Below are 26322 nucleotides of genomic sequence, written 5' to 3' on the forward strand. Positions count from 1 at the left end.
ACAAATATTGACTTCCCCATGCACACAAACCCACTGGAAAGAGTGTTTGTGCAAGGAGAGCTGCTCTGCTACAAAATTAGTCATGCAGGCTCCCAAACACAAGGTTAGTAAATAGTTTCTCAAATAATGAACCATTTCAAGTTTCTATGGGAAAGAGACTATCCAGAAATGTGTGATACGTCCAAAGTAGCTGGATCTTTTTGAATAGTTTTTTTCTCTGATTGCATCATCTGACTGAGCCACCAGAGCAACACGCTGACCTTCATTTCTGGGGGCATTTCACGAGACTCTGCTGCTTTTGGAACAGAAAATGTGCTGTGTAAGATCCTGTTGTAGGCAATCGTTCAGCTCATTTTTGCAGACATCTTCCAACATTCCCAGGGAATTAATACACAGAGACTGAGTTTCTCTGTGTGGTGCCATCAGAAACCCACACGAAGGGAGTAGCACAAGCACGGCACACAATCTGAGGGTTCAGCTGCTGCCTTCCCCAAAACGGAGAAGGGTTTGAATCTTTGTTCCTGAACTTTCTTCATTTCGTCCCTGTGCAATGTAGGACAAATGTCCTTGTGCATCCTATGTGACCATTTTACGGAGAAGAGAATGGAGGAGGAGAAGCTGGATAGCTTCAGGGAAGTCTGTGAAGCCTTCGCAAGCCATTGCGCTATAAAGTGATGAGGCAGATTCCCCTGTTCCCAGCTGATGGGGATCTGAGTGTGGAGCAGTCTGAGAGGCTGTGTGAGTGGGGCACAGTGAGGCTCCTGTTTGGACACAGTGCTGCTCAGAGCTGACTCTCCATTTGGTGTCACACCAGCAGGCACCTGTGTTAGCTCGAAGGCAAGAATCACTAAATCTAAAATGTATTATCTCTGAATGTTGAAACAGCTGCCCAATTTTGTCATCCAGGTTCTGGGCAAGAAAGGTGAGCAATGCGGACAGGCTTGGACTCTGAATCCAGCAAGTGGTGTGGGTGTTCTCTTCAGTGGATACAGTGCGTGTGCACGATGAGCTCGTGGGAAAGGAATGGAAAGAGAGGATGAGCCTACAAGAAGGCTGGAGAGGGACTTTTCACAAGGGCCTGGAGTGACAGGACAATGGGGAACGGCTTCCCACTGCCAGAGGGCAGGGTTGGATGGGATATTGGGAAGGAATTCCTCCCTGTGAGGGTGGGGAGGCCCTGGCACAGGTTGCCCAGAGAAGCTGTGGCTGCCCCTGGATCCCTGGAAGTGTCCAAGGCCAGGTTGGACGGGGCTTGGAGCAGCCTGGGCTAGTGGAAGGTGTCCCTGCCCCTGGCAGGGGGTGGAATGAGATGGTCGTTAAAGTCCCTTCCAACCCAAGCCAGTCTGTGATTCTGTTATTCTAAGATGAAAGACTGAGATTACAGGGAAAGTGAGGAAAGAGTGGGTAAGAGAAAGTGTCATGGGAAAAGAGTGGGCTGAGGTGAAATAAACAGCATGAGACTTCCCACTTTTCCTCAAATTCAGGATTTTCTCCCATTGCACGGCTTAAAACTGTTGTATCTGATTTTGTGCAGGGTAGAAGAGGCCACAAAAGCAGATAATTATGAAGACAGTAAGAAGAAGGACTGTTACCAGCTTCCTATTCCACGGGAAAATATTCACTTCCTGCAGACATGGGAAGAGACACTGCAGTGCTGGGAGAAGGTGCTGCAGGTGAGTGTTACCTGGGATTGACTTTGCAGAGTCAGGGAGCAGGAACTCTGTATCAGGCTTGTACTCACGGCTGGTTGTGGCCACTGCCATCCAATGTCTCCCTCCCCAAGCCAAGAATAGCTGCTCCTTTAGGTTTGTGTGATCTGGGGAACGTGTCAGGAATTGTGCCAGGAAAGGTCCCCGCGGGGGTACTCAGGTGCTGTGGGAGTTACTGTCTCTGTAGCAGTTTGCACAAAGAGCTCCTGTGGTTGGAAAGGAAAGGCTTGTGTCCTGGACAGACTCTCCAGGCCCCTCTCCAGCACAGCAAGTCTCTGAGTGCAGGAGGTGTCTGTTACAGCCTGGGCAGGTTGTTGGCGTTGACATGGAGTGGAAGCCTTCCTTTGGCATGGTGGGGAAGCCCCGTGTTGCCCTCCTCCAGATGGCAGTGAAGGATGAGGTGTTCCTGTTGGACCTGCCACGGCTCCTCGAGCAAGCTGAGCTGGAAGGGGAGAAGGAGAAGCTCCCCCAATTCATCCAGATGCTCTATTCAGATGCTGCCATCATTAAACTAGGTAACACACCTCTCTTCTCCCTACCCTGAGGCTTCACACAGCCTGCTTTGTCATTTTTGTCATTCCTAGATCTTCTTGGAGTGGATTCTCCAAATCCACTTGCCATGGAATCAGCTTTTGTAGCCCTGGGTGTTGAGGCACTGCCAGGCCAGGAAGCAGGGTGACCAGGGGAATGATGGAAATATAGAATCACAGAACCCTACAATATCCTGAGCTGGAAGGGACCCACAAGGACCATCCAGTCCAACCCCTGGCACTGCACAGACGCCCCAACAATCCCACCCTGTCCCTCAGGGCATTGTCCAAAGTCTCCTGGAGCTCTGGCAGCCTTGGTGCTGTGCCCACTGTCCTGGGGAGCCTGGGCAGTGCCCAACCACCCTCTGGGGGAAGAACCTTTTCCTGAGATCCAACCTAAACCTCCCCTGACAGAACTTCATGCCATTATATTTCCCCATTTCAATCAAAGACAAGATTTCTGATTTAGCTTGCACTCTTGGACTTGGGATTATCCTAATTCCATACTAAGATCCAACTGACACCCAAACCTTTTGGTTTAGGGAAGTCTGGCAGACAGAGCTTTCTGGATGTCCCTGTCCCTGCCCCAGAGCTGTCGTGCTGGACACCAGAGCTCTCTGAATTACCATACCTGGTTTTTGGAGGCTTTTGGCAGGATTTGCAAAGCCTGGATTTCGAGGACAAATTCATAATTACCTTCCCAGATTTTAAATAAGTTGATCTTAAACTCAGCATTTTTCATCCACCTCTTCTCTCCCTGAATCTGCAGGAGTGTCTCTTGGGAGGAGGAGAGATGGGAGCCAATCTTTTTCCCTGTTTGAACAGTCTTCCCACCAGTGTTTGTGTGTCTTTTGTCAGCATTCTGACTCTGAAGTAGAAGAAGCTGCAGTGCTTTAGCCATGACCTGAGTTTTCTTACCTGTGTGATTTGGGCTGGTTTTGTCTCCAGGCTATGGGATGTCTGGAGACCTCAGCAGCCTTGCAGCCACATGTTCTGCTCTGAAGGACATGGAGAAGCAACTGCATTGTGTGGTGGATCTACTCGCAGTGGACAAACAAGTAAGGATGAACACATCAAGATGTGGGAAGTTGTGTCTCCTGTGCGTACTGGTGGATAACTGTACTGAATCCACAGCACTGTCTGTCTGTATCCTGGATTGGCAGGGATGCAGCTACATGTGTAAATAGACCATTTCCTGTAGTGTGTTTGATGTGTTGGGATTCTGTAAAGGAAGAGAGAAGCATTTTGTTTTCATCAGCTAAAAGGTTAAAGCTTGCAATACTGACAGCTTTTTCACAGCCTTCATAAAAGCTCCATTCAGCCAGGGCAAGGTTTCTGAGCACAAGTTATACTTGAACTTAATACTAAGTTCTTGTAGGAATTCTGCTATCCCAGGACCATGCAGTATTGAAGCAGATATGATGGAGTTAATGATTTGTGCAGAGCTCTAATGTTCCTCAGAGGGCTGCTGGTGGGTTCAGCACTGGAATTTCTGGTCAGCTGAAGCACAGCTGTCCCTGGGTTTGCACACAGGAGCTTTCAGCAGACTGCAGAAATGTTGAGCACAACCATTTTAATGGGTAAAATGTACAGAGTGTGTTTAAGGCTGTGGGTTGGAGTGAAGCAGATCTTTGGGACTGATAGCTTAACCTGGGAAGTGCTGCAGGGGCTGACGTACCTGCCAACAGCTATTGCCTCAGTTTAACCTGAGAAATGGCAGCTTCAGAAAGGGCTGCTGCCCAGGGTGGCACAGGAATGCCTTTTCTCACTGGGACAAGGAGCAGAAAGATGCTGAACTGCCACTACTGGCCTTTTATTGAGTGGGTGCCTCGCAGCCTCCAGCACAGCTGAGCACCCAGAGCTTTCTGAGGAGCCCCAGTCCCAGCCCTGCAGCTCTGGTACAATGCTGTACAACAATGCCCTTTTTTTTCTTCCTTGGCTATGAAACAGATTTCTCTCCAGCAAGTGTGTTTGTTAAACAAATAACCTGACGCCGTTTATATCTAATGCCATCCCAGCCCTTGTCTGAGACAATGGGGTTCAATATACCAGGCAAGAGATGGACGTGATAGAGCTGTGCCTGGCCCCACCCGCTGGAACACGAGGTGGTGGAGAAGCTGTTTTATAACCAGGTGTTTTCTATCTCTTTGTTTCCATCAGCTGCAGAAGGGCTGCAGTGAGTGGAGGAAGGACAGCCGGAAGGTTGATGGACTGTCCCCGGAGCACAGCCACGAGGAGAGAGGGGTCAGGCAGCAGGAGAAGGGACTCAGCCTCCTGGTGCACCATGTGCTGGGGAAACCTCTGGATAAAACGGAGCAGCTGTCAAACTGGGAGAAGCGGCCTCTCCGGGAGGAGCAGATCCTCTATGCAGGTCTGGTCCCTGCTCAGTGACACGGAGCTACAGGTGTCCAGGACAGGTTGTGTTTGGCTGTTCTGTCACCAGGAAGGTCATTAAGTAGCAAAGGAAGAGAATGGCTTTGCAGATTAGTTCCTGTTCAGAGGAGTCAGCACATGTTTTGTTTGTCCTTTTGCGGACATGGCTTTAATGGTTGAAGTTTAAACTGTCCAGTGATTCATTATTTCCCTTATGAAGGAATTCCTGTGCTTTGCAGATTTTGTCTGATGAAACATCACCTCAGTGGAAACGCTTCTCAGTAACTGAAAGGAAGAAAGTCCACTTCCTTCTGCCTCATTTCACAGCCTTCCTGGGAAACAAATGCTGTGTTCATTTGTCACAGTGAAGCGCTTGTTAGAGTCGGGTTAGAAATGGGCAGACGTGGTGTCAGAAACTGCAGCACAGAATCAGGACTGTGGAGGGACCAGTGGAGTTTATTGCTGATTATCCCAGAGTCAGAAGTCTGGGTCTGAATCTTTCCTGGGGCATCAAAGGACAGTCTTTGCTGAAGCAAACCAGCCCTTTGTTAAATTCAACTATCCTTGAAGCTGACACAGTTCCCACAAAAGTTAATCACTAGGACTTGTCAAACTGGCTGGGAGACTCTGGCAGTTCCCGTTGCAGGGAGCAGAGCCACACAACAATGCGTGTGGGCAGGTGATTGCAAACAGCTCAGTTAATGCCTTTTCAGATATTGCATCTAGTGGGGAAGTTCCCTTCCCATTGAGAGATGTGGTGAGGAACCATGGGCAGTCTCAGGGACAATGATGAGGAGCAGGGGCTGGCTGGAGCTATCAGGTGGTGTTTAGAACAGCCACACTACAGTTTGCGTTGTGTTAGAGTGGAGAGGGCAGAGCCTGTCACCTTTGGAGATCCTGCCTTGACCCTCTGTGACTGTGTTCGTTTATGAGGCTTCGTGAATCAGTCACGGAGCACAGGGTAGGACGTGAGTGAGTTGTAGCTTCACAGGTTGTTCACAGTGGCTTTTACAAAGGTGGAGGCTCTCTCTGGCATCAGGAAAGCCTCTGGTTTACTTTTGAATGGAACCAGGTGAGGCTCATATTCCCTTCCTTTCAGCCTCCGACGCCTACTGTTTGCTGGAGATCTACGAGAGGCTCTGCAGGGACCCAGAGAGCTTTGGGCTGAGCTCAGACCTGATGGAGAGTCTGGTGGGAAAACGGAGCATAAAACCCAGGGCAAAGAAGCAGCTGAATAAACAAGAACCGCTGTCACCTTCTGGACAGGTTTGTAAACATCTTCAAAGAGCTGCTCGTTGCTCAAGACCCCTGTAAATCATACCCTGCTTGTTCTCAGTCATACCATGAGCTATGCACGGCGGGCCCATTTGCAGCCTGTTCTCAGGACTATTGCAGCAAACATCCTCCTCATCCCTCCCTCCCTGGAATGATGTGCTTTCTCCTTGGCCTGCCTGAGTTCACCTTTCCCTGCTCTTTGAGGTTCTTTTGTCTTTGCACAGTGTTGGTGCAGATCTGTGTGCAGAGTCCAGTGAGCCTTGCTGGTGGAAATCTCCTTCCACGTTTCCTTGGTGCTGTGGGCTTGGATTCTGTGACCAAGGTGTTGCATCCAAGAGGTTTAAAATTCTGACCTTCTTACTTTTTCTTTTACTAAGCTTCCACACCTTAGTTTCACACTGGGAAAGTCTCCTTAGTTGTGTCTGGAGTACAAGTGTGCAAAGTTGAAAGCAAATGATCCATCAAAAATGCCTTTCTGCTGAAGATTTGTCTCTGCCTTCCTGCACAGCGCCGCAATCCAGGACTGGCCTCTCCCAGTAGACTGTGTTGTGGCAGAGCCTTAAAGCTCCACTGGCCATAACTTGGAGCTGTGTGACTCTGCTTAAGGATCTTAGAATATGACTGGTTCCTCTCAATAATAAAGTTTTACTTTTGCAATGGAACCATCCAGTGGTTTATGCACCTTTGGAAACCTCATCAGAAACCCCATTTTGTTTGTTATCTGAGAAGACTCACTGTAACTGTGTATCCTTCTGAGGAGCCCCAAATGTGTGCTGAGTTCCTGAAGTCCACGCCACCTTCCATGGTTGGGCTGAGATGTTACTGACTGTATCCACCTTGTCAGGAGGATGTAGAAGTGCAGCATCCCCTTAGTCGTCATCAGGCAGTAAAACACGGAGCTGCTCAGTAGCTCCCTAAGCACTCTGTTCATGGGAATGTTGTGTTACAGCAGAGCTGACTGGCTGCTGCAGAGATGGGAAAAGTGAGTACTTCAGGCTTGAATTACCTTGGGAACCCACGGGTCATCTTTGTGTTCTGTACAGTCAGATTCATGAACTGAGAGGCAGTTGGTAAAACCTGGACTGGGACGCCAAGAAAAGCAGACTTCTCCTGACTCTGCATCCTGCAGGACTCCAGACTCTCTTTCCAAGTGTTTCCTGGTCCACTGTCTGAAGTGGGGCTAATGACTCTATTCTCCTTTATAAAGCTTTTTACTCTCTGCTGGCATGAAACGTGAGAAAAAAGCTACATATGACAGTGCTGGCCACTGCATAAACACTAGTGAGGGCCAGCTGCTGCTCCTGCACATCTGTTTGAACAGCAGCAGCAGCCAGGGTTAGTGTCTTCCAACTGCCTCGGCACTGAGGGGCAGCTCGGTCCCTTGTCACAGCCCTCTGATGTCCCAGCTGCATCCACCAGGGTCCTGCAGGAGCTGGTGACAGCACAGTCTGCCCAGTGCTGCAGAACCCTGAGCTCGTGGACCAGCTTCTGGGAGGTGCAGCCTCCCACCAGTGGAGCTCCTGGATCTGAGCTGGTTCCCAGGGTCAGCCCAGGTGGAGCTGCATGTTGTGCCACAGCATTCCCAGCCTTGAGCCAACTCCTGCAGGGCTAATCTGCAGTGCTGACTCCCTGCATAGGTGCTGGCTGTGTCCTTCAGTCATCCCAGCTGATTCGAGTTCCTGGAGTCAAAAGCTGAACATTGGAAGTTCCTTAATAACTTCCCTTCTCCATGAATTTAGCTATTGTACTTCTGGGAGCCTCCAAGCGCTGAAGTCCTCCAAGTGCAGGAACTCCCCCAGCAGCAGATATTCGAAATAAAACAAACAGAATTCAGGCACTGCCTATTTTTAACCTTCCAAAGATAACAGAGCTGACATGGTTGCTTTGTCTACCTGTTTCTCCCTTTGTCCGTGTGATCCCCTTCCCCAATCATAGCTTTGGCACATGTTTATTAGTTACACACTAATTCCATAGGGGAACAGCAGCCTTGACGATGTTTCTGTGACTTCATGAAGATAGATGTCTGTGTAGAGCACTGAAGGCCAGGTAGGCATTTCTCCAGGGAAAGGCTGCAGCTCCCTGGATCAGGTGGCCAGCTGGCCAGTGAGACAATGACTAATTCAGAATTAGTCATTGCTACCATCATGTGCTGCCTCCTACCCACATGGCAGTGGGCAGTGTGGAAAGAGGGAAGGAGGATCTAGAGGTGTTGCAGAGCGTGGTGTGATACAGGTGGAAGGAGACAGCTGGATTTGTTGTGGTGGGTGAATGCAGGGACGTAAAACACAAAAGTACTGGAAATCAGCCTTCTGCTGTTTATAGGTCTCTTGCCTTTCTCTAGCAATGCCAAGGATCCCAGATGGAGACCTCCTGTGCCCCTGCCCCTGTGTCCCCCAAGGAGTTCAGCGTGGTCTGTGACAACATGCTGCAGGGCCTCGGGCGCTACCTGCGCTGCCTGGGTGTGGATGTCCGGATGCTGGACAACAAGGATGACCACAGGAAAGCTGCTGAGGTGAGTCAGGCACACACATGTGCATGTTCACAGCTGCCACTGTGCTCCCTGGGGATGTCTGCTGCCTGCTCTGGAGCTGCACTGGCTGTCACTCTGCCCAACAGGCAGTGGGTGCAGGAGCTGCCCCGCAGGCGCCTCCTCCTGTGCCTGTGCTGGGTCCCAGCTCTCTGGGTCAGTCTGAGAAGCTGTGCCACCTGGCAGCTGGTGACAGCTGGTCCCTGCAGTGGTGTGTGGGCTTGGTTCTCTGCTTCCAGTAGAGAGGTGAGCAGAGACTGCTGTGATCTCACTCTTATTTATGTCTGTTTGTGTCATTGACAGCCAGAGCAGTTGAAGTCATGAGAGGAACACAAGCAGAGTGTAAAGATCATAGAATCACAGAATGGTTTGGGTTGGGAGGGACCTTAAAGATCATCTCATTGCAGCCCCCAAAGATGTGACCGAGTGTCTTTGGGGAGGCTGTGTGTTTGCAACAAGACAAAAGTCACTGAAAGGAACCCAAAATTCACTTAGATTTCTAATGGATTCCAGTCTGGGCTTACAGGAAAGGTAATTGTTTGCCTTGTGTCCAGGTCCTTGTGTCTAGTTGGGCAGAACCATAATCCAAAGATGGCTGTTCGTTATGGCAGGGGAAATGTCCATAATCAATGTCCTAGCTGGCCACCACCTTGTGAGGTGACTCAAAGGTGATCAGCCACAGCTTGCTATGACATTATTGGAAAAGGAAGAGTCTCTAACATACATGGGGACAGTGAACATTGATTTGGGCTCGCATAGGAACTCTGACCCTCTGCCTCCCAGAGGAGAGACATGTGCTGCTTCATTTCAGACATATTTCTGCTATGCCAGAACTGGAGATATCCAGCCCACACAGTGTGTGTGCTACCAAATGTGCGCGAATCAGCCAGCTTGGTGTGCAGGATGTTTCCTCTTCAGATGTCTGCTTGGCCTGAGTCCGGGGCAGGCTCTAACTTCTGCAGAAATAATTAATATCTCCTCCCCGCCAAACTTGCACAAGTCATTTAAACAAACTAGTTCTCACTGCTTCCCCCAGAGCCCCGTCTCCACTTCTCATCCTGATACCTTATCGTGCCATGGACAGGATGTTTGACATTGCTTTCTCTATGGTGACCGGACAAACATCCTTTCACTATCAAAAGCCCTTGGAGTGTTACTGTATTGCAGAGCCTTTGATCTGGGCTTGGATAATCAAAGATAAAAATAGACTCCTCCCACCCTGCTTTATATCTGGCTTGTCCTGATTTAATCAAAGTTGAATGTTGACCACCCTACGCCCAAAAACTTGGAAATGTTATTGCAAAGGCCAGGAGGGGGTTTGAATCCGGGTCACTGAATACAAGACAGACAGTTTGGGTGTTGCCCCAGCACAATCTCAAACTAGTGTCACTAGGAATACAAAAGTGTGTACAGAGTTAGTGTTTGTTCTTCATTAAAGTCTTTTCGCTCAAATGATTTATCAGTCATATTACACATCTCCTTGTGCCAAGAACTCCTGCATCACCTGGCATTTGCTCCGTATTGTTCTCATTCCTGTTGCTTGTTAAAGTGGCTTCAAGTATTGATAGGCAGGTAGGTCTGGTCCTTCACCCTCTGTTATTTGGGATCAAGCTTAAAAGCCTGTGAACTTCATCAGCTGTGCTTGGGCAGCTCTGGAATTGATTTATGTTTTGTTTTAGATTAGTGCATGTGGCAGGAATTGGTTTGAGAACCCCCATTCCCAGGAGGTCCCTGTTCCGTGGACATGAAGTCTGTGTCTTCTGTTCTGCTTTACGTTGTGCTGTTGTTATTGGCTAAATGTTTTATCTTGGACATCAGTCGTCATGGCAAGTTTATTGTGCCAGATCTGCAATCTCAGATGTGCAGGCATGTGAGAGCAGGACCTCTGACAGCATGAGCCACTGGATCCCCCCTGATTGTCCATATGTAGTAGTGGCAGTGCTGGGCTAACAGCTGGACTCAATGATCTTAGAGGTCTTTCCCAGCCTTAATGATTCTGTGATTCTATGGTTCTGTTTATCTCCTGTGAGGTGCCACCAGCTTGCAGTCTGTGATTTAGTGGTGCTATTTAATCAGGATTTGACTGGAGAAGCAACTGATTAAAGTTGCCTGTCATAAGCACAGACACAGAAAATCTTTAAAAATGGAAAAATAGGAGAAACTCATACTGAAAATGTCTGTGGTGAAATCTGTTCTTGTGTGAAAGGCAAAGAGCTCAAAGACCATCCTTACGGAAACATTTTAGCCTCTGTCCATGACCACCAGCCTCTTGGGGAAGGGCAGTACAGGTGTCCTTTCCCAAACCCTCTCATCCAGTGCTGTTTTTACCACTACCTTACCTGCTGTAGCACTTGCACACACATTTGGCACAGCAGGAATGCAGCTGGGGGATGAAATTTGTTCCAGATGTGCTGGATGAGCTCCTTTACCTGACATTAGCAGCGTGTACATTGAGAGATGGGATCCAGCACATGCTTTTCCTGACACATTCCTGCCTGGCAGCACTGCTCCGGTCCTGCACCTTGGGTAGGTCCTTCTGCAGGACTTTGGGCAGTGGCCCAGATTGGCCCAAGCCTGGCTCCCTGCTGTGTGGCCTCTCTGAAGAAGGGCTGTGTGCATCCAGCCATTCCTCCCCCAGGACTCTGACTCCAGCCCAGGGTGATCCCTCAGGTAAAGAATGCAGAGATTCCATCTCTGTGATGCAGCACATTCGGGGTGTGCAGGTGCCATGTTTTGGTGAGCCACTCTTTGCCGTTGCATTTATTTCATAAGCAACATGTTATTTCCAATTAATACAAGATTCTTTACTTAAATCATGTCCTGTGCCTGTAAGGGTTCCTACCCGGGTCTTCCATGCCCCATCCCTGGGAAACATTTCTGGTCAGGTTGGAGGGAGGCTCTGAGCAAACTGATCCAGTTGAAGGTGTCCCTGCACCCTGAAGGGGAGTTGAAACGAGGTGGCCTTTAAAAGATCCCTTCCAACCCAAACTATTTTATGATTCCAGATTGTCTTCTGCAAACTTCTCCTTTCAGAGAATCTTAAACCTATCTTTTGAAATTTCAAGATGGATAATTGGAAGAAGATAGGAAAGTTTCAGTGGGTGTTCCTATTTTCTCTGCAATTTTGTAGATCAGGCAGATGCTTCTCATACTGAACCTAAAGGATCACTCATCAGCCTGAAGTGACTACAGTAGATCCTGCAATGTACGTCAGGAGTAGAGAAGAGTTTTTAAGAAAATTTTGGTAGTCTCTTGGGTTTCTAATAAGAGACTCAGTGGACTCTCAAAGCTGCTTCAGTTGAGTTGAGGGTTGGTTTGTTTTATTTTTTTAATGGACTTTGCTCTTGGTCTTCAAAATCATCCTCATCTCTAAGAATACTTTGATGCTAAGGCAAACCTGGTACTTTTTGAAGTGTGATAATAACCAGAAGGCAGGTAAAACTGGCTTCCTGCAGCTCCCATGCTGTTGAAGGTTCCCTTGCAAGGTTACACCTACCCCCCAAAACTGCAGATGAACCAGCAAGTTTGAGAGGAGGGTCAGGCTGGATGATCTCAGGAGCCAGATAGAGCACTGTGCACCCAGATCTAAATTGCCCTGGACTGATTTGGAGCCAGGGAACACAAAGGGGACTTTAGTACTGCAGTGAGCAGAGGTTCACATAATGGGGGAATCTAATCTCAGACGAGAGATTAGATTGTCTCAGCTTTGAAAGCTTTTTCCATATTTTTGATGTAGATGACATTCTTCAGGTTTGCTGGTGTTTTTACTGCACAGACTGTCAGGGAGCTAAATTCACAGAGGGCAGATGAAGGAAGACCTGTGTTGCTTTTAAGATCAAGACTTGGCTTGTGATGTTTGGTCAGCAGGAGGAGGAGGTGTTTTGTCGGAGACCTTGATACCAACAAGTCTGCATTAAGAAACAAAATGGGGTGGATGGTTTTGGTGTGATACTTAAGGCCACATTACAAAACCATGCGATAACTCATGGTTATTGCATAGTTTTCAGGAATGCTTAAGAGAAGTTTAGGGTTGCAGTATCAGTGGGGCTGGACTGAGGGTGCTCAGAGCTGTTGAGCTCTTGGTTTACTGTCTGTTTTAAAGGAGCCTGGGATGACCCTCCCCCGAGGGTTGGACTGAGTTTTGTGATCCACTTCTCTGGTAGATCCTTGTCTGAGCGCTTTCCCACCACGCATCCTGGGGCAGACACTTTCTGTCCACTCCCTCTTCATCTGAACTGGGACCTTGCTTAAGAAGCAGTTTGCTTCTTAAAGAGCATGTGGCATTGCCCAACACGTGTCTTGCACAGACTTGGCAAAGTTTAACTTACAAATGTAGAGCCTTGTGCTTCTGTTTCTTGAAACCTCTTTTGGCCTTACTTCAGGATCCTTCAGGTTGTCACAAATCATCCTGGTGCTGGCTTTGAAGCAAAGGGGTTCTCTGCCCTCTCTCCTCAGTCACTGCCTTTTCTGGTCTCTTTGACAGTAATTCCTTTGGGTTCATTCATCTCTGCAGGATGGAAGTTGGCTAAACAGGCAGGCACATTAAGGGCTAAACAGTAATACCAAGGGAGTGCTTTCTATCCAGAAGGTCTGAGCTTTTTTCAGAGGAAGTTGATGTTATCTTTGTAATAGATTGTGAAACTGAGGCCAGTGCCCTCTCTGCAGCACTTGGGCTGGAGCACAGGTCCCTGACACCCACTCCAAAATGCTGCCCTGGGCCCAACTTTCCTCTTGTTTGGATCGCTGACCGCACATCTCCCGATGGCCCCAGCACTACCTTCCCTACTGCTTTTGGAGAAATAGAAGGAATTGTGCCTCTTTGGTTCCGGTCAGATGCGTGCTGTCACATGGCTTTTCTGGCTCTGCTTGCTTCTCCCAGTCCCTGTTCCAGAGGCAGAAAAACATGCTCCAAGAGTTATTGCTTTTCTCCTTTTTATTTGATGTTCTTTGCCTGTCTCTGCAGAGCTGTTTAGATAAGGGGATTTATCAAGCTTGAACTAATTAACCCTGGATGGAGGAAGTCAGAATGGAGTGTTCCAGCTCTGAAATCCTCAGCCTTACCCTGAAGCACACTTGGGTCTGAAGGAGTTTCACATCTCTTCTCCCTTGCTGGCAGATCACTGTGGTGAACTTTTGCTGTTGCCTTACCAGACTTCTCTCAATAATGTGCCATGAGGGTGCTGTCTTGGCTGCTCTGTACCCAAACTGTGTGAAGCAGGATTGCATAGGGTGCCTCTGGATTGCATGAGGTGCCTCTGCCGCTCACCTTCGAGGTTCCTGTTCTTTGAAAGAAATTCGGTAATTCTACCTGTAGGAAGGTGCTTCAGAAGTTGTCACCAATTGCTTTGTCAGTGCAGAACGGGCAGCCAAAGAGTGACTTCACAAAAAAAGGAGGGAAGCAGCTACCTAAAAGATTAAGAAGGAAATAAAGAAAAAAAAAACGTTGCTTAGCTGCCTGCATGGGACCTTCAGAGCCTTCTCCCCCTTGTTTCATGTTGCCATAGAACCAGTGGGTCTTAAAAAAATGTCTGTCCAAGACAGAGTTTAAAAGTCATGGCTGGGTTTTCTGCTGTTCCCTGGCTGTGCTTGGTGGTGTCATCTGTGTGGAAAGTGCAGCAGGACTTTGATCCCAGATGTGTCCTCCTGCCAAGGTTAGAGAGTGATCCAGAGAGGGCTGCTGAACTCTGAGCCAGATGAGAGACCTCCACCACACACATATGGAATCAGTGAAAAACGTGAGGGCTTCCAACAGAATCCAAACCAGAGAAGAAAGATAACCTCATGCCTACCTCAAAGCACTGATCTCTTGTCAACAGGATCAGAGCTGAGTCCTGGTTCACATGGGAATCCTTTGGAATCCTCCTGTCACCAATAGCCATGAAGCTCTTTCCCTCCTACAGGAGGGGGAGGGGGAGGGAGGGAGAAATGTCATTCAGTTATAAAGTCAGTCACACTTCCATCCTTGCAGCTCCAGATTTAGTGTCTCCTTTTGGCACCAACCCATTTGCAGTGTCTCTGGCTCTGTGGGAAGATCAGCAGTGCGGGTGATGAGCCCCCTGGTAATTCAGTGCAGACCTTCCACTTGAAGGACCAGATCTCTGATAAAAGCTCGGGACTACAAGTTGGGATGTGATAAACTCTAAGGGAGATATTCCGCGAATCCCAGAAAGGTGCATAATTCCTGTGTGTTGAGTTGCTGGGACAATAACACCCTCTTTCTTTTAGGAGCATTTTCTGTTAATGATATGAAGTTTGCAGACACATTTCATGGTACTTTTTTTTGCTGTAATGACCTGCTTAGGCTAGTTTTTCCTTTCTCCCCTGTGTAGCAGAAGTGTTTGCTTCTTTGTAACCCAGGCTGAGGAAATAGAAATAGTCTGGACTAAGGGAAAAATATAAAAGATTGGTTTTGGATAGAATTGTTTCAAGGTGGGATGGTTCCCTGGGCCATCTGCAGTGCAGATGCAGCTTGTTCCAGCACGTGAGAGACGTGGCAGGGATTGGCAGGGAGGGGACATGGGATGGATGACCCATACCTTGAGCTGCTATGGCTCTCAAGAGCTCTAGGCCAGGTGTGGGCTGACGCTGAAGAGAAACACTCAGGATCTCCAGTTCACCTTCTCTCTTGTGACTGCAAGTAAAGCTTGAACGCAGTGTAACTTCAGCCTCTGTTCATTTGGATTTTTACTGTTTTTTCCAGATTGCCCGGCAGGAAGGAAGAGTCATTTTAACCTCTGGACTCCCATATCAGACTGTAAGTGTTCCGAGCTGCTGCCGTGTTTCTGGCATTGTATCACTGCGTGGTCTGGGGTGTGCAGGGGAGAGAAGAGGAAAAGTCAGATGTGAATGCAACAACTGGCTTGGCTTTTTCATGTTTTCTGCACTAAAAGCTATGTTAAGGGTCTTGAGAGGTTTGCTGTTCTCAACTGCCAGAGCTTGGAGTGAAATATTCTTTTATACTTATTCTCAGTCCTGCATCAGTGGGGAGAGCAATTGCTCTCCGTCGGGGGGAGGGCGGGTATGGAAGTCAAGCCAAGCAATCCAGAACAAAATGCTTCTGTTTGACCTCACTGGCAGGTGAAAGGCAGCTCCGTTCCTGTGCTTTTTATCCCAGAGATTCTTGTTTACTGACTGGCTCCACACTGACAGTTTCAACACTTAAAGACATTTCTTCAGGCTTGGAAGGCAGAGATTGGAAGTCCCCGAGGGTCCTGATGGAAACTGTAGAGGTTTTGTGTTCCTACAGATAAACAAAAAAGTCAAAGAAAACCCAACCTTACCCTCAACACCAGCTGTTCAGAGCCCTTCACAGACAGTGTTGGTGGGGATCTGCTGAACCTACCAAGTCAGTGGTTGCAATGTTGTAATGACCTGCTCCAGGTAGCAATTTTTTACTGCCCAAAAATTCATTTGGAAGAGGGAAACTGTTCTGGATGAGCCAGAGTTCTGTTCACGTAAACCAGAGTGCAGGACTTCTCTGTCACAAACTGTCAGTACAAAAACTCCCAACTACTCAATCAGCCAGTTGGAGTATTTGCAGAATATGGGTTGATGATTTCCTATGTCATAGCTGAGTGTGGAAGAAAACTCCCCCCACGATGAGACACGGAGGCAAGTGCAGTTGTGCCACACTGCGGGTTCTTCATCCAGACTGTGGTTCCTTGAGCCTACAGCTGATGTTATAAGTAATTCAGCATCCAGCATAATCTTGTTTGGCAAAGCTTAAACTTCAAAGCTCTGTGTAGGAATTGTAAAAGGAAAATAACTGTTTCCAGTGTACAGTACCGACCTGGGAAATGTCTGGGTCCCTTTGTTACCTTGCCTTTGGATGTCCTCTGCAAGGACAGGATGGCTCTGCCAGGTTCCTTTACTGGTGTGCAGCTATCCCACCTTGTGAGTACTCAGCATGGTCATAAGAATATGTCTGGAACTTCCCAGGGCTTGTTCCCAGATGCAGACTTCTCTTCTATATGTGGAACAAACATTGAGGGACTGTCCACGTCAACCCCTTGAAATTTTTTGACCATAAGGGAACTTAAACATTCTGTGAAGCAGAAGGGTTGGAGGCGTCATTGGACACCATTTCCATCCTCGTGCTTTGGCACACTGATCTGGCCAGGTTTCATCTGATAGCTGGGATTTAATTCAGTTTCCTCTTGCTACCCCTGTTAGCACCACTGCACCAACTTATAAACTGACAGGATTTGCCATATTCTGTAGAATAGAATCATGGAATCATTAAGGTTGGAAAACACCTTTAAGATCATCAAGTCCAACTGTTAACCCATCACCACCACCAAGGCCACCGCTAACCTGTGTCCTCAAGTACCCCATTCACATGTTTTTTGAATCCCTCCAGGGATGGGGACTCCATCACTGTCCTGGGCAGCCTGTGCCAGGGCTGGACAACCTTTTCAGTGAAGAAACTTTCCCTAATATCCAACCTAAATGTCCCCTGGCACAATTTGAGGTTGTTTCCTCTTGTTACCTGGCAGCAGAGCCTGGCCCTGACCTGGATGCAACCTCCTGTCAAGGAGTTGTAGAGAGTGAGAAGGTTTCCCCTGAGCCTCCTTTTCTTCAAGCTAAATCATATTTCATGTATATAAAATACTGCAGTGCTTCAGGAGTCAGCAATACTGCAGCAGTGACTGACTGTTAAATTACCAACTGTGCTGGTTAGATCAAAATTCAGACTGTAAAGACTTACTAACTCCAAACATTATTTGTAATTCAAACCAAACCAAGTGTGTCAGGAAAATCCCCACATGTGCCTTACTGAGTGTCTTTTTGGTTTGAAGCTGCAGTCCCAGGTGGGAGAAGGAAGGTGTTTCTCTGTGAACTGCTCAGAAAAGGCGAAAGAACAGGCCCTGCAGGTTCTGAAGCACTTCAACGTCCAGGTGTCCCTGAGCGATATCTTCAGCCGCTGCCAGGTAGGACGAGGCTGGTTTGAGTCCCGGGGCCCTCTCACTCGCTGTTCCCTGCACAGCAGGCGCTGCTTCGGTATTTTGGGCCTTGCACTCAGTGTGTTCCTGGTTCCCAAGAGTTCTGCTTCAACTTTGACAGCCCCTTGCAAAGCCCTGAGGAGTTCTGAGTGCGCTCACGTCCCTCAGAGTGGTGATGGCTCAGTCATGGCAGCAAAGGCTCTGAATCTACAGCTTTACTAGAAACTCGCCTGTTCTTCTGATTTTTGGTACTTGGCATGTGTTTTGGCATCGACTGTCATGGTTATAGTCTCTTTGTTGCTGCGTTCTCTGTCTAGGACACATGCTGTTTTAATTATGAACTGCCTTTAATTATGTCTCTGTGATTCTGATAACACTTAATTACTTTAATAGGAGGATTTTTTCATAGGACTTCTTTTTCTTTCTGAAGCTACTAGGTTAATTCATGTCCATGCTAGTTGATGACTCTAGGTTGTGTTTGGCACTGTATATCTGTGGATTGTTGTTAAGAATAAATTTTAATTGTGTTAGCTCAAATCACCATCTCTTCCAATTTCACTCTTATATTTGTTACAGCAACACGCTGAAACCTATCCCTCCAAAAACTGTAATATAAACCAACGGGCAGCTCCAACATCTCTCATCTTATCAGTTTTTAAAGAGAGAAAAAGAAGAAAGTGGAAATTGGCTAGAAAAGGAGCTTTCTCTTAGGGATAAACAAGCCCTTGAGTCTGGCTCAATGCCTTGTGGTTGAGCTCCGGGGTCTTCTGGCCCAGTGGAGCTGCACAAGCAGTGTAGGAGCAGCACTGACTCCTGAGCAGACACACCAGAGAGCATGTCCTAGACCTCTGCTTATATCTGCTGTTAAATGTTGAAACTGGATCTGTAACTTAGAGAGGAAATGAGGGTTGTCCAGCTGGGCAGGTTGCTGTGAGAGGAGGCTGACGGAACACCCTGCAGGTCGGATCGACAGAATATGGGTCGATCTTACTGCAGGATAAATGTACATACTCAGATATAGCATACTGCCTTCAATCCTGTGGTTTTATTGTCCCAGAGCAGATTGCAGTTGTTATACATATTTGTATTTATAGTGGCATGCTGGCTTCTTGGCGATTTTAAACAAAGCTTTAAAAAACCTCGTGGATTCTCCGATTCCCTGACATCCCATAAAATAGCAGTGTTCCTCCTGATGGTTGTTGAAATACCACGAGAATCAGCACACACACACAAAACCATGCTGCAGGAAACCCTGCACACAAGACTGTGCAGCAACCGATGGAAAACTGACCCCTCTCCAGCAGGATCTGGGGTCTGGAACTGGTTAACTCTATGGGTTTAGTACATGCTGTCTTGGTTTACAATATAAATAGGGGTAATCAATCTGGCTAGGAATATATACTAACTGTTCTCTTACTTCCAGGAGAAATGCCTTCCCCGTAAATTGTGATGGTGGAACAGCTGCATGTTTTATACCCCTCGGCATGGGAAGATGCTGATTTGTCAAACCTCTCCATGTTCTGAATCATGTATTTACCTACATTCAAGGCTTTTAGAGCTTATTTTGTTCAGCTGTCCTCTGCAGACAGCACAAGTCTGGCTGATAACGTTACTGATGCTCTGGAGGAGAACCCAAGCTCTTCCAGCTGCTCGTGCCCAGGCACTGCAGTGCTCTGTGGACTGTGTGAGGGGGGCTGTGGGCAGCACATGGAAATGGATCATCCTCCAGCACTGTGCAATATTGACAGCCCTCGTCAAAAATGGCAAATTTCTGCCTTGAAGAGGGTGCTCTGGGGCCTCAGTGGCCAACAGAGACGTCAGCAGTTCTTTTGTATGTTCTTTCTAAAACATCCTCATTCTCTGCAAACCTAATTGGACTTAATTAGAATGGAGTCTGGATGCTGAAACTGCTGAGCTGTGCCTGCCAGCCTGCCCGTGCTGCTCTGGGGCCAGGTTACAAACCCCAGGGCTCCCAAACTGCCCCGAGCCCTGCCCCCTCCTTGCAGAGGGCTGGCGGAGGGTTTTGGCTGTCCCTGAAGTGGGGAGCAGGTTGGGCATATGAGCGGGGCTCCAGAAACAACTGAGTGCTGCTGTGTCCATGCTAGGCAGAAGGAAGAGGATGGGGAATACTGATCCATAACATGGGCCACTCTCCTCCCTCGTCTCCGTAGAGCTGGTCCACCAGTGCAGGGTGGGTTATGAACACATCAACCATCACAGATGAGCGTTTGCTCTGTGTCACAGGGAGCAATGTGGCATCCTGCCTGCCTCCCTCTGTCTCATAGAGCAAGGACTTGTTTTGTCTCTTGGGCTTCTGTTCTGTAAATGATTGGAGTAAATATGTCAGCAAATATTGTTGTCGTAACAATTAATGCGTGTAGTGCAGAGCCCGCGGTAAAAATAGGTTCCAATTCAATGTTGTACCCAAGATTGCTGGAAAATATGTTTCCTCTGTCATCTCCCTCAGCAGGGACGGAGGGGGCTCGCTTTTGCAGACGTAAAGAATGGGATTGCTTTGTCACCCTGCCAAAACACTGATGGTTTTTTCTGTTAAAACAATGGCCAATACTGGTTACTTCTGTCTGATTTAGAGCAGCAAGTGCCCAGGGAGTGTCACCCAGGGGCTTCTCAGCATTTTGTTCCCTCTTGAGCTGGGCTTTCGCTTGGTTGCTCCAGTTAAAGGCTCCAGGAGTGGGGACTACAGCCAAAGGTGTCAGTGATGGCACAGGAATGGCCTTCTCTTTCCATGCGTCTCTCAAGTGCTGCGTTGTAAGGACTTGGTGATAGTCGTGGAGAAACCACCCCTGCACAGCAGCTGTAGCCAGCCCTGGTGCTGCCTTTGGCAAGGAATGTTTTAGGGGGGCTGAGTAAAAATAAGATTAATTCTGTCTTTTGGCGACATGCAAAAAATCCCCTGAGAAGTTCTACATTTCACAACCTTAAAATATTTGAAACCCGTTCCCTCTATTTGAAATGCAAATGTCCTGTGCCTGTCACCTCTGCGCACATTTGAATATCTTGTATGCAAGTATCTTGTATTTCAGATATCCGAAAGTACCTCCTTCAGGAAGGGGCGATGCGAAATGATGCTTGGGGTGTTCTGACATGATCAGGTCAGAACAATGAGCCCTTACAGTAGTCAGGAACGTCTCTGTAGAGTTGTCAGGGTCTGTTGTGGGCAACCTTAGGGCCAGCTCACAGCCTGGCTCACATGGGAGGCCAGTAATCCTCTGCTCTCCACAGCTTGGAGGGAGTTCTAACACAGAAGTAGCATTTAAAAAAGAAAGAAATACCAAAACTTGCTAAGGAAGGTGGCTGCTGGGTGGCTGCAGTCATGGCTACGGGCAGCTGACAGCTGGGTCATTCATTTCACAGTGGGAAATTTGGCTCCTTCCCCAGGTCCCTCCATTCATGGAGGTTGTTGTCTCCCATCCCTCCTGGTGCTGCTGGTGGGATGTCCCTGCTTGGGGACATCCTGCTCTGACACTTGGGTATGGCCTGTCAGGACAGTAGGAGGACATTCCAGTCTCATAAAGAAACTCTTGAAAACAGGCATGTTTTGGCAGATATTACCTGGATGAGTGGTGCAGCTTTTGCCATCCTGCTTTTCCGTGCTGTCTGATTGAAGGTCCACCCAAAGCAGGTGTGGGCTGTATCTATGGACCTGCCAGTGCCTCATCACTGACTGCTTGGTGAGCCCGAGGTCTCAGGACATTTTACTCTCCGTGGCTGGGGTGCAGTGTCTGGCCCTACCAAGTTCTTGTCAGTGACAAAACACTTGTGTGGAAGCAGATCAATGGAGGTGCAGGGCTGGCAGTGCCACTCCTCACACACTAACAGGGTGAAATCACAGTCTGAATGGTGATAAACTGAGGAGATAAATACTGCAAGTTGTTAGCTTTAAATCTTTATATCACAATGGTTTGAAGGGAAAACAGCGTGTTCAGTGTTCTATGGGCTCGCTGAGAAATTCCTCCTGTTCTGGAAGAATCTTGTGGTTAAAGGATTCTAACTCTGCTGTAAAACCCTCACTGGTGTGAGGCTCTGCAACCACATTTGGAGCCAGGAAAGCCTGTCTGTCCACAGAAAAGCTGCCTTTCCTCAGAAGTGAAGCTGCTGCTCAGCTCAGTTCTGAGTCCGAAGCTTTGCTGGGGGACCCAGGTCCTGCAGGGCGGCTATGCCACCCCCCACCTCCCCTGGGCCTCTCTTTCCTTTCCCACCCTCTGTTTGACTTGACCCTTTAGCCTTTAAATTGGCCAGGGCAGGGACTCTGCTTGAACAATACCTAACACAACAGGAGGCTGATCCCAGGTGAGGTTTCAAGGCTTTCCTGCAAGTAAAAATGATTGCAATTATATTGCAAAAATAAATGTGTGGGGAAAAAAAGATCTCAGGCTCCAGCTGCAGTTTGTGCATCTGAACAGCCCTGCATTGATGGTGGGATTATCTGCAAATTCAAGTAGGTTGTCTCTTTCACTTCACTGAATTCTCTGATCCTAAATAAGCAAATTACATCACCTATTCTGATGTCCTGTTTAACTTATGACCTCAGCCTGAGTGCTGCAGGATGTGAGAGATAGCTGCTCGATTTCATTGTCTGGAGATCTGATATATTTTTCTCCTTTTTCGCCCCCCCCTTCCCTGCTCTTTCAGTTTCCAAACCACTCACTCCAGCCTTTACAAAGGTGTTAGCAAGGGATTAGGAGTAGGCGGGGAAGAGGGGGAAGGAAGAGAGGAAACCACCTTTTTTTTTTTTTTTTAAATTAGGTGCAAAAGCGTTCTGACAGTTGCAGCAAATGTTTCTGGGTTTTTGTGGTTGAGGTAACGAATTTCGTTGCTGCAAAGCTCATCATGTGCAAGCTGATTTACGCAGAGGGAGCCTGGGATGGAGCAATCCATTTAGCAGGGACAAAGAAAAAGACCTTATGATGAGATGGAAACCCTGTGCTTGGGGCACTTTGCGAGAACCTTTGAAGCCGGCCTGGGAACTCTGGCAATATTAGTCAATAATTAGTAATATAGATCCCTCAAACTGTCGTTTAGATTGAATATGTGCATGTCTCTCATGAGCCTCTGTCACACCAATCTGATCAGCAGGCTTCTTTTTCTCTTTTATGTGGGTTGCTCTGTCGGTCCAGACGATGATGAGAACTGCCAGGCATCATCTTTCTCACTCACTTGAGAGCAGAGCAGCTATCTCCTGCTCTAGAGCGGCATGGAAGTGGAACCAGGGCAATTTTGTTTTGTGGTCACCTTTTGTGGTCTGAGCAAGTCGTTTTATTCATTTAAAAGTACCAGTTGTCCTTCCTCATGCACAGAGAAAAAACAGTAGAGTTTAAAGGCTGCATATTTTGTGAGATGTTTCTGCCCCAGCAGACAGCAAGGGGTTTGTCTCAGGAGCCACTTAGGAAAAAAAGCATGTTCAGCTCAAACAGGGCTGAAGCGATCATCAAAGAATTCGAAAATGTCAGCTCTCGAAGCCCCCGATTCAGCTTTTGAGCTGCTTTCCACTGAGGTAACATCACATCCCCATTTACTTCCTTTCAGCTCTGAAACCTCTTTGGAAAGGACTGTGTCACCATCTAAATGAAGAATTAGGAAGGGTCATGTGTGCTGGATTTTGATGACTTGGGAATGCTGAGAAAGAGAATATCATTTGGAAACCCTCTGTGGTTTAATAAAAGGTTCATCCATAGGATGCAATTTGTCAGTGCCTACAGGTCAGGAAAACCTGTGGTTTCCCCAGATGTGTGAGTGAGCTGATTACTCCTCCCCAGCCCGTCACCCAAACACAGGGCTCAGCCCTGTGCCTACCCATGATGTGGGCTGTGATTTCTTGCTTCAGAGTGGGATTGTTCAACACAAAGGGTAAGGCCCTCTTAATCTTTTTGTTTATCCTGGGTTTGGCAATTCTGATGCAATCTGCAGCTTGTGCTGCAGAGGCTCTGGCCAGGAAGCAGAGCTGGTATTACTCTGCCTCAACAGACACTGTTGAGGGAGCGAATTGCCCTCCAAAGATACTTGTGCGGGACTGAGTGTGAGGGCTGAGTGTGAGAGCACCTCACCCTGGCACTGTGCCCCTTCCACGGGGACTGATCCCTTGGTGTGTGGTGGCTCTGCACGGCAGTCCTTAAATACCAACAGACTCTGGGATAGTTTGTCATAGCAAATTCTGCTTCTTTCGAGTCTCTGGTTGAGATTTTTATTTGCTGATCTCTAAGGCTTTATAAACCATAGTGAGAGCTCATAACGAGTGGTTGCTGTTACATGCAGGGCTGTGGGGACACGCCAAAACAGCACAAAGATCACAGAATGGTTTGGGTTGGAAGGGACCTCGTCCAGTTCTAACCTCTCTACCACAGGGAGGGACACCTTCTACTAGCCCAGGTTGCTCCAGACCCTGTCCAACCTGGCCTTGGACACTTCCAGGGATTCAGGGGCAGCCACAGCTTCTCTGGGCAACCTGTGCCAGGGCCTCCCCACCCTCACAGACAACAATTCCTTCCCAATATCCCATCTAACCCTGCCCTCTGGCAGTGGGAAGCCATTCCCCCTTGTCCTGTCCCTCCAGGCCCTTGTCCCAAGTCCCTCTCCAGCTCTCCTGAAGCCTCTTTAGGTACTGGAGATCCCAGTGGACAAGCCGCAGTTTGTGGGTGCCCGGCAGGCGAGTGAGCAGCACACTGTCCATGACAGCTCTGCCACACGATACTTGAGCGCATAGAGCACCAATCCTGTAAAATTCCCAGCCTGGAGCTGGCTTAGCCCTGTGCTCCTGGCCACGTAAAACTCAGAGTCCCCCAAAAAAGGGCTCGACTGGGCCTAATGCTCAGCAGCGAGCGCGGCCGGCGCTGCCTGGTTCCCACAGACTGTACACTTCCCTGCCAAGATTTCAGTATCTTCAGAAATTCAGTGGAGCATGAAGGTCACAGCAAGGGGAGAATGACAGCCTGAGAGTTTTTTTTTCCCTTTCAGCAGCTCGGAGCAGACTGTTGTCTCTCTCTCATGTTGACTGTTTTCATAGGGTTAGCGTGAAGTTTATGTTTTACACAGCCCAGTGGCAGTCGGAGCTGGGAATGCAGCAGATCAGCTGTGTTTCTTCAAGGAAGACGGTCTCATGTTGCAGACTTTCTTTCTCAGTGTCTGCAAAAGCTTGGTTTCCAGTGAAATATCCTTTACAGATCTTTGTCTTGAGGTTCTTTTTATGGATGTATGTGAGAGACCATACCCGAGGTTTCGGTTTGGGTATTTATTTCCTTTCTTTTATTTTCACTTGCAAAGCTGCAGGCGGATATTAAACTTCGTCAGGGGGGAGGGGGAAGCTGTTAATTTTTCACGGTGTTATGTATTCCAGTGCTCAAAATGATGATGCCAAATTAGCCATTAGAGGTCAAACCTCAGCTGACAGCAAATGTTTTCTTTTGAGGAAGTCATCCTTATTACTGGGAACCAGTTTTGTTCTCCTGTGCTAAATGCAAGAAAGGTATGAATGTGTGGTTTTTCCTGGAGGGCAACACTAGCTGGAAAAATGCTGGGTTTAGCCAGTGGAAACAGCACAAGCAAACAACGATTGGCAGTGAAAACAGCACTTGTATTTAGACTAGCATAGAAAAGAAGACACAATGTAGTGCAGAGTAAATGTCCTTTTATACAGCCTGTACAAGGCTTTTTCTTCCTGTCATGGTTTTGGACAGACTGTGAAGTGCGTTGGTCAGCAGAGATGCTGGTGCACTGGGAGAAAGTAGTGAAAGGTCAGCGGGTGACAGTGATGGAGTGACTGTAAGGAAAGCGAGGAACTCCCTGGAGAAGGCACTGACACAGCTCTAGCTCCCATGTGTCCTGAAGAAACCGTCCCCATGGTTTCTCTCAAATGTCATGAGAAAACAAGAGATTTGTAGCCAATTTAAGTTCTGTTGGTTTCCAGTCCCCTGTGCCTCCTGAGGTCATAGTTCAGTGTATTGACTGTGTCAAGAAGTCAAAATTCCCATGTTTTATACACTGTGGAGTTTCTCCTCCTTTTTGACACTGGTGCCCTTATAATGGTCTTTGTTTGTATGTCATGGTGAGGATGGGTTGGCCAGGTCCTGGTGTTTGAATGGCTGTATATTCATATGGGGGAGGGGGGGTCAGAATGAATAACCTGTGTATAAGTCAACGGTGCAACCAATGGGTCTCATTATTTGAGAGACCTGGTACATCGAAAGTTCAATATTGTCATGGCAGAGTTCTTGTTTTCCCAGTGGAGAGACCAGCTTCATTAGTAGCTCAGGTGCAGTGGATTGGTTTGAACCCATTCAGAAGAACTCCAGGCCTTTATTTTCCTCCAAAGATCAAGAGGATTGAATAGTGGCAGGTAGGATCCTTCTAAACATCTCAATGTGGGCACAGGCAATATCATAGAATCACAGAATGATTTGGGTTCAAAGGGACCTTAAAACTCATTCCACCCCCTACCATGGGCAGGGACACCTTCCACTAGCCCAGGTTGCTCCGAGCCCCATCCAACCTGGCCTTGGACACTTCCAGGGATCCAGGGGCAGCCACAGCTTCTCTGGGCAACCTGTGCCAGGAATTCTTTCCCAATGTCCCATCTAACCCTGCCCTCTGGCAGTGGGAAGCCATTCCCCCTTGTCCTGTCCCTCCAGGCCCTTGTCCCAAGTCCCTCTCCAGCTCTCCTGGAGCCCCTTTAGGTCCTGGAAGGGGCTCTCAGGTCTCCCTGGATCCTTCTCTTTTCCAGGTGAACCCCCCCAGCTCTCCCAGCCTGGCTCCAGAGCAGAGGGGCTCCAGCCCTCTGATCAACTTAAGGCAGTGTGTTCCCAAGTCCTGTTGAGAATCTGTACAAAACCATTGTCCTGTTGTTGCAAATGCCATTAACTCCTGCTATGTGCATCGTGGGCACTGCACAGTTCTGCAGCCATGCCAGCTCTGCAGTGTTTGCCAGAGCAGCATCAGTGCTGGCAGCAGACTTT

General features: G+C 48.1%; 1 protein-coding gene across 1 annotated transcript in view; it reads left to right on the top strand.

The window, feature by feature from the left end:
* EXD3 (exonuclease 3'-5' domain containing 3) overlaps positions 1-26322 on the top strand; it is a 301394-nt gene that overhangs the window by 144824 nt on the left and 130248 nt on the right. The window contains 8 exon segments of the mRNA XM_032708164.1: positions 1535-1673; positions 2011-2224; positions 3188-3297; positions 4400-4610; positions 5712-5878; positions 8229-8399; positions 15115-15168; positions 17213-17344. Of these exon segments, the coding sequence (XP_032564055.1) occupies positions 1535-1673; positions 2011-2224; positions 3188-3297; positions 4400-4610; positions 5712-5878; positions 8229-8399; positions 15115-15168; positions 17213-17344 (1198 nt within the window).

Source organism: Chiroxiphia lanceolata, chromosome 21, assembly GCF_009829145.1.
Source record: "Chiroxiphia lanceolata isolate bChiLan1 chromosome 21, bChiLan1.pri, whole genome shotgun sequence".
NCBI classification, from domain to species: Eukaryota; Metazoa; Chordata; class Aves; order Passeriformes; family Pipridae; genus Chiroxiphia; species Chiroxiphia lanceolata.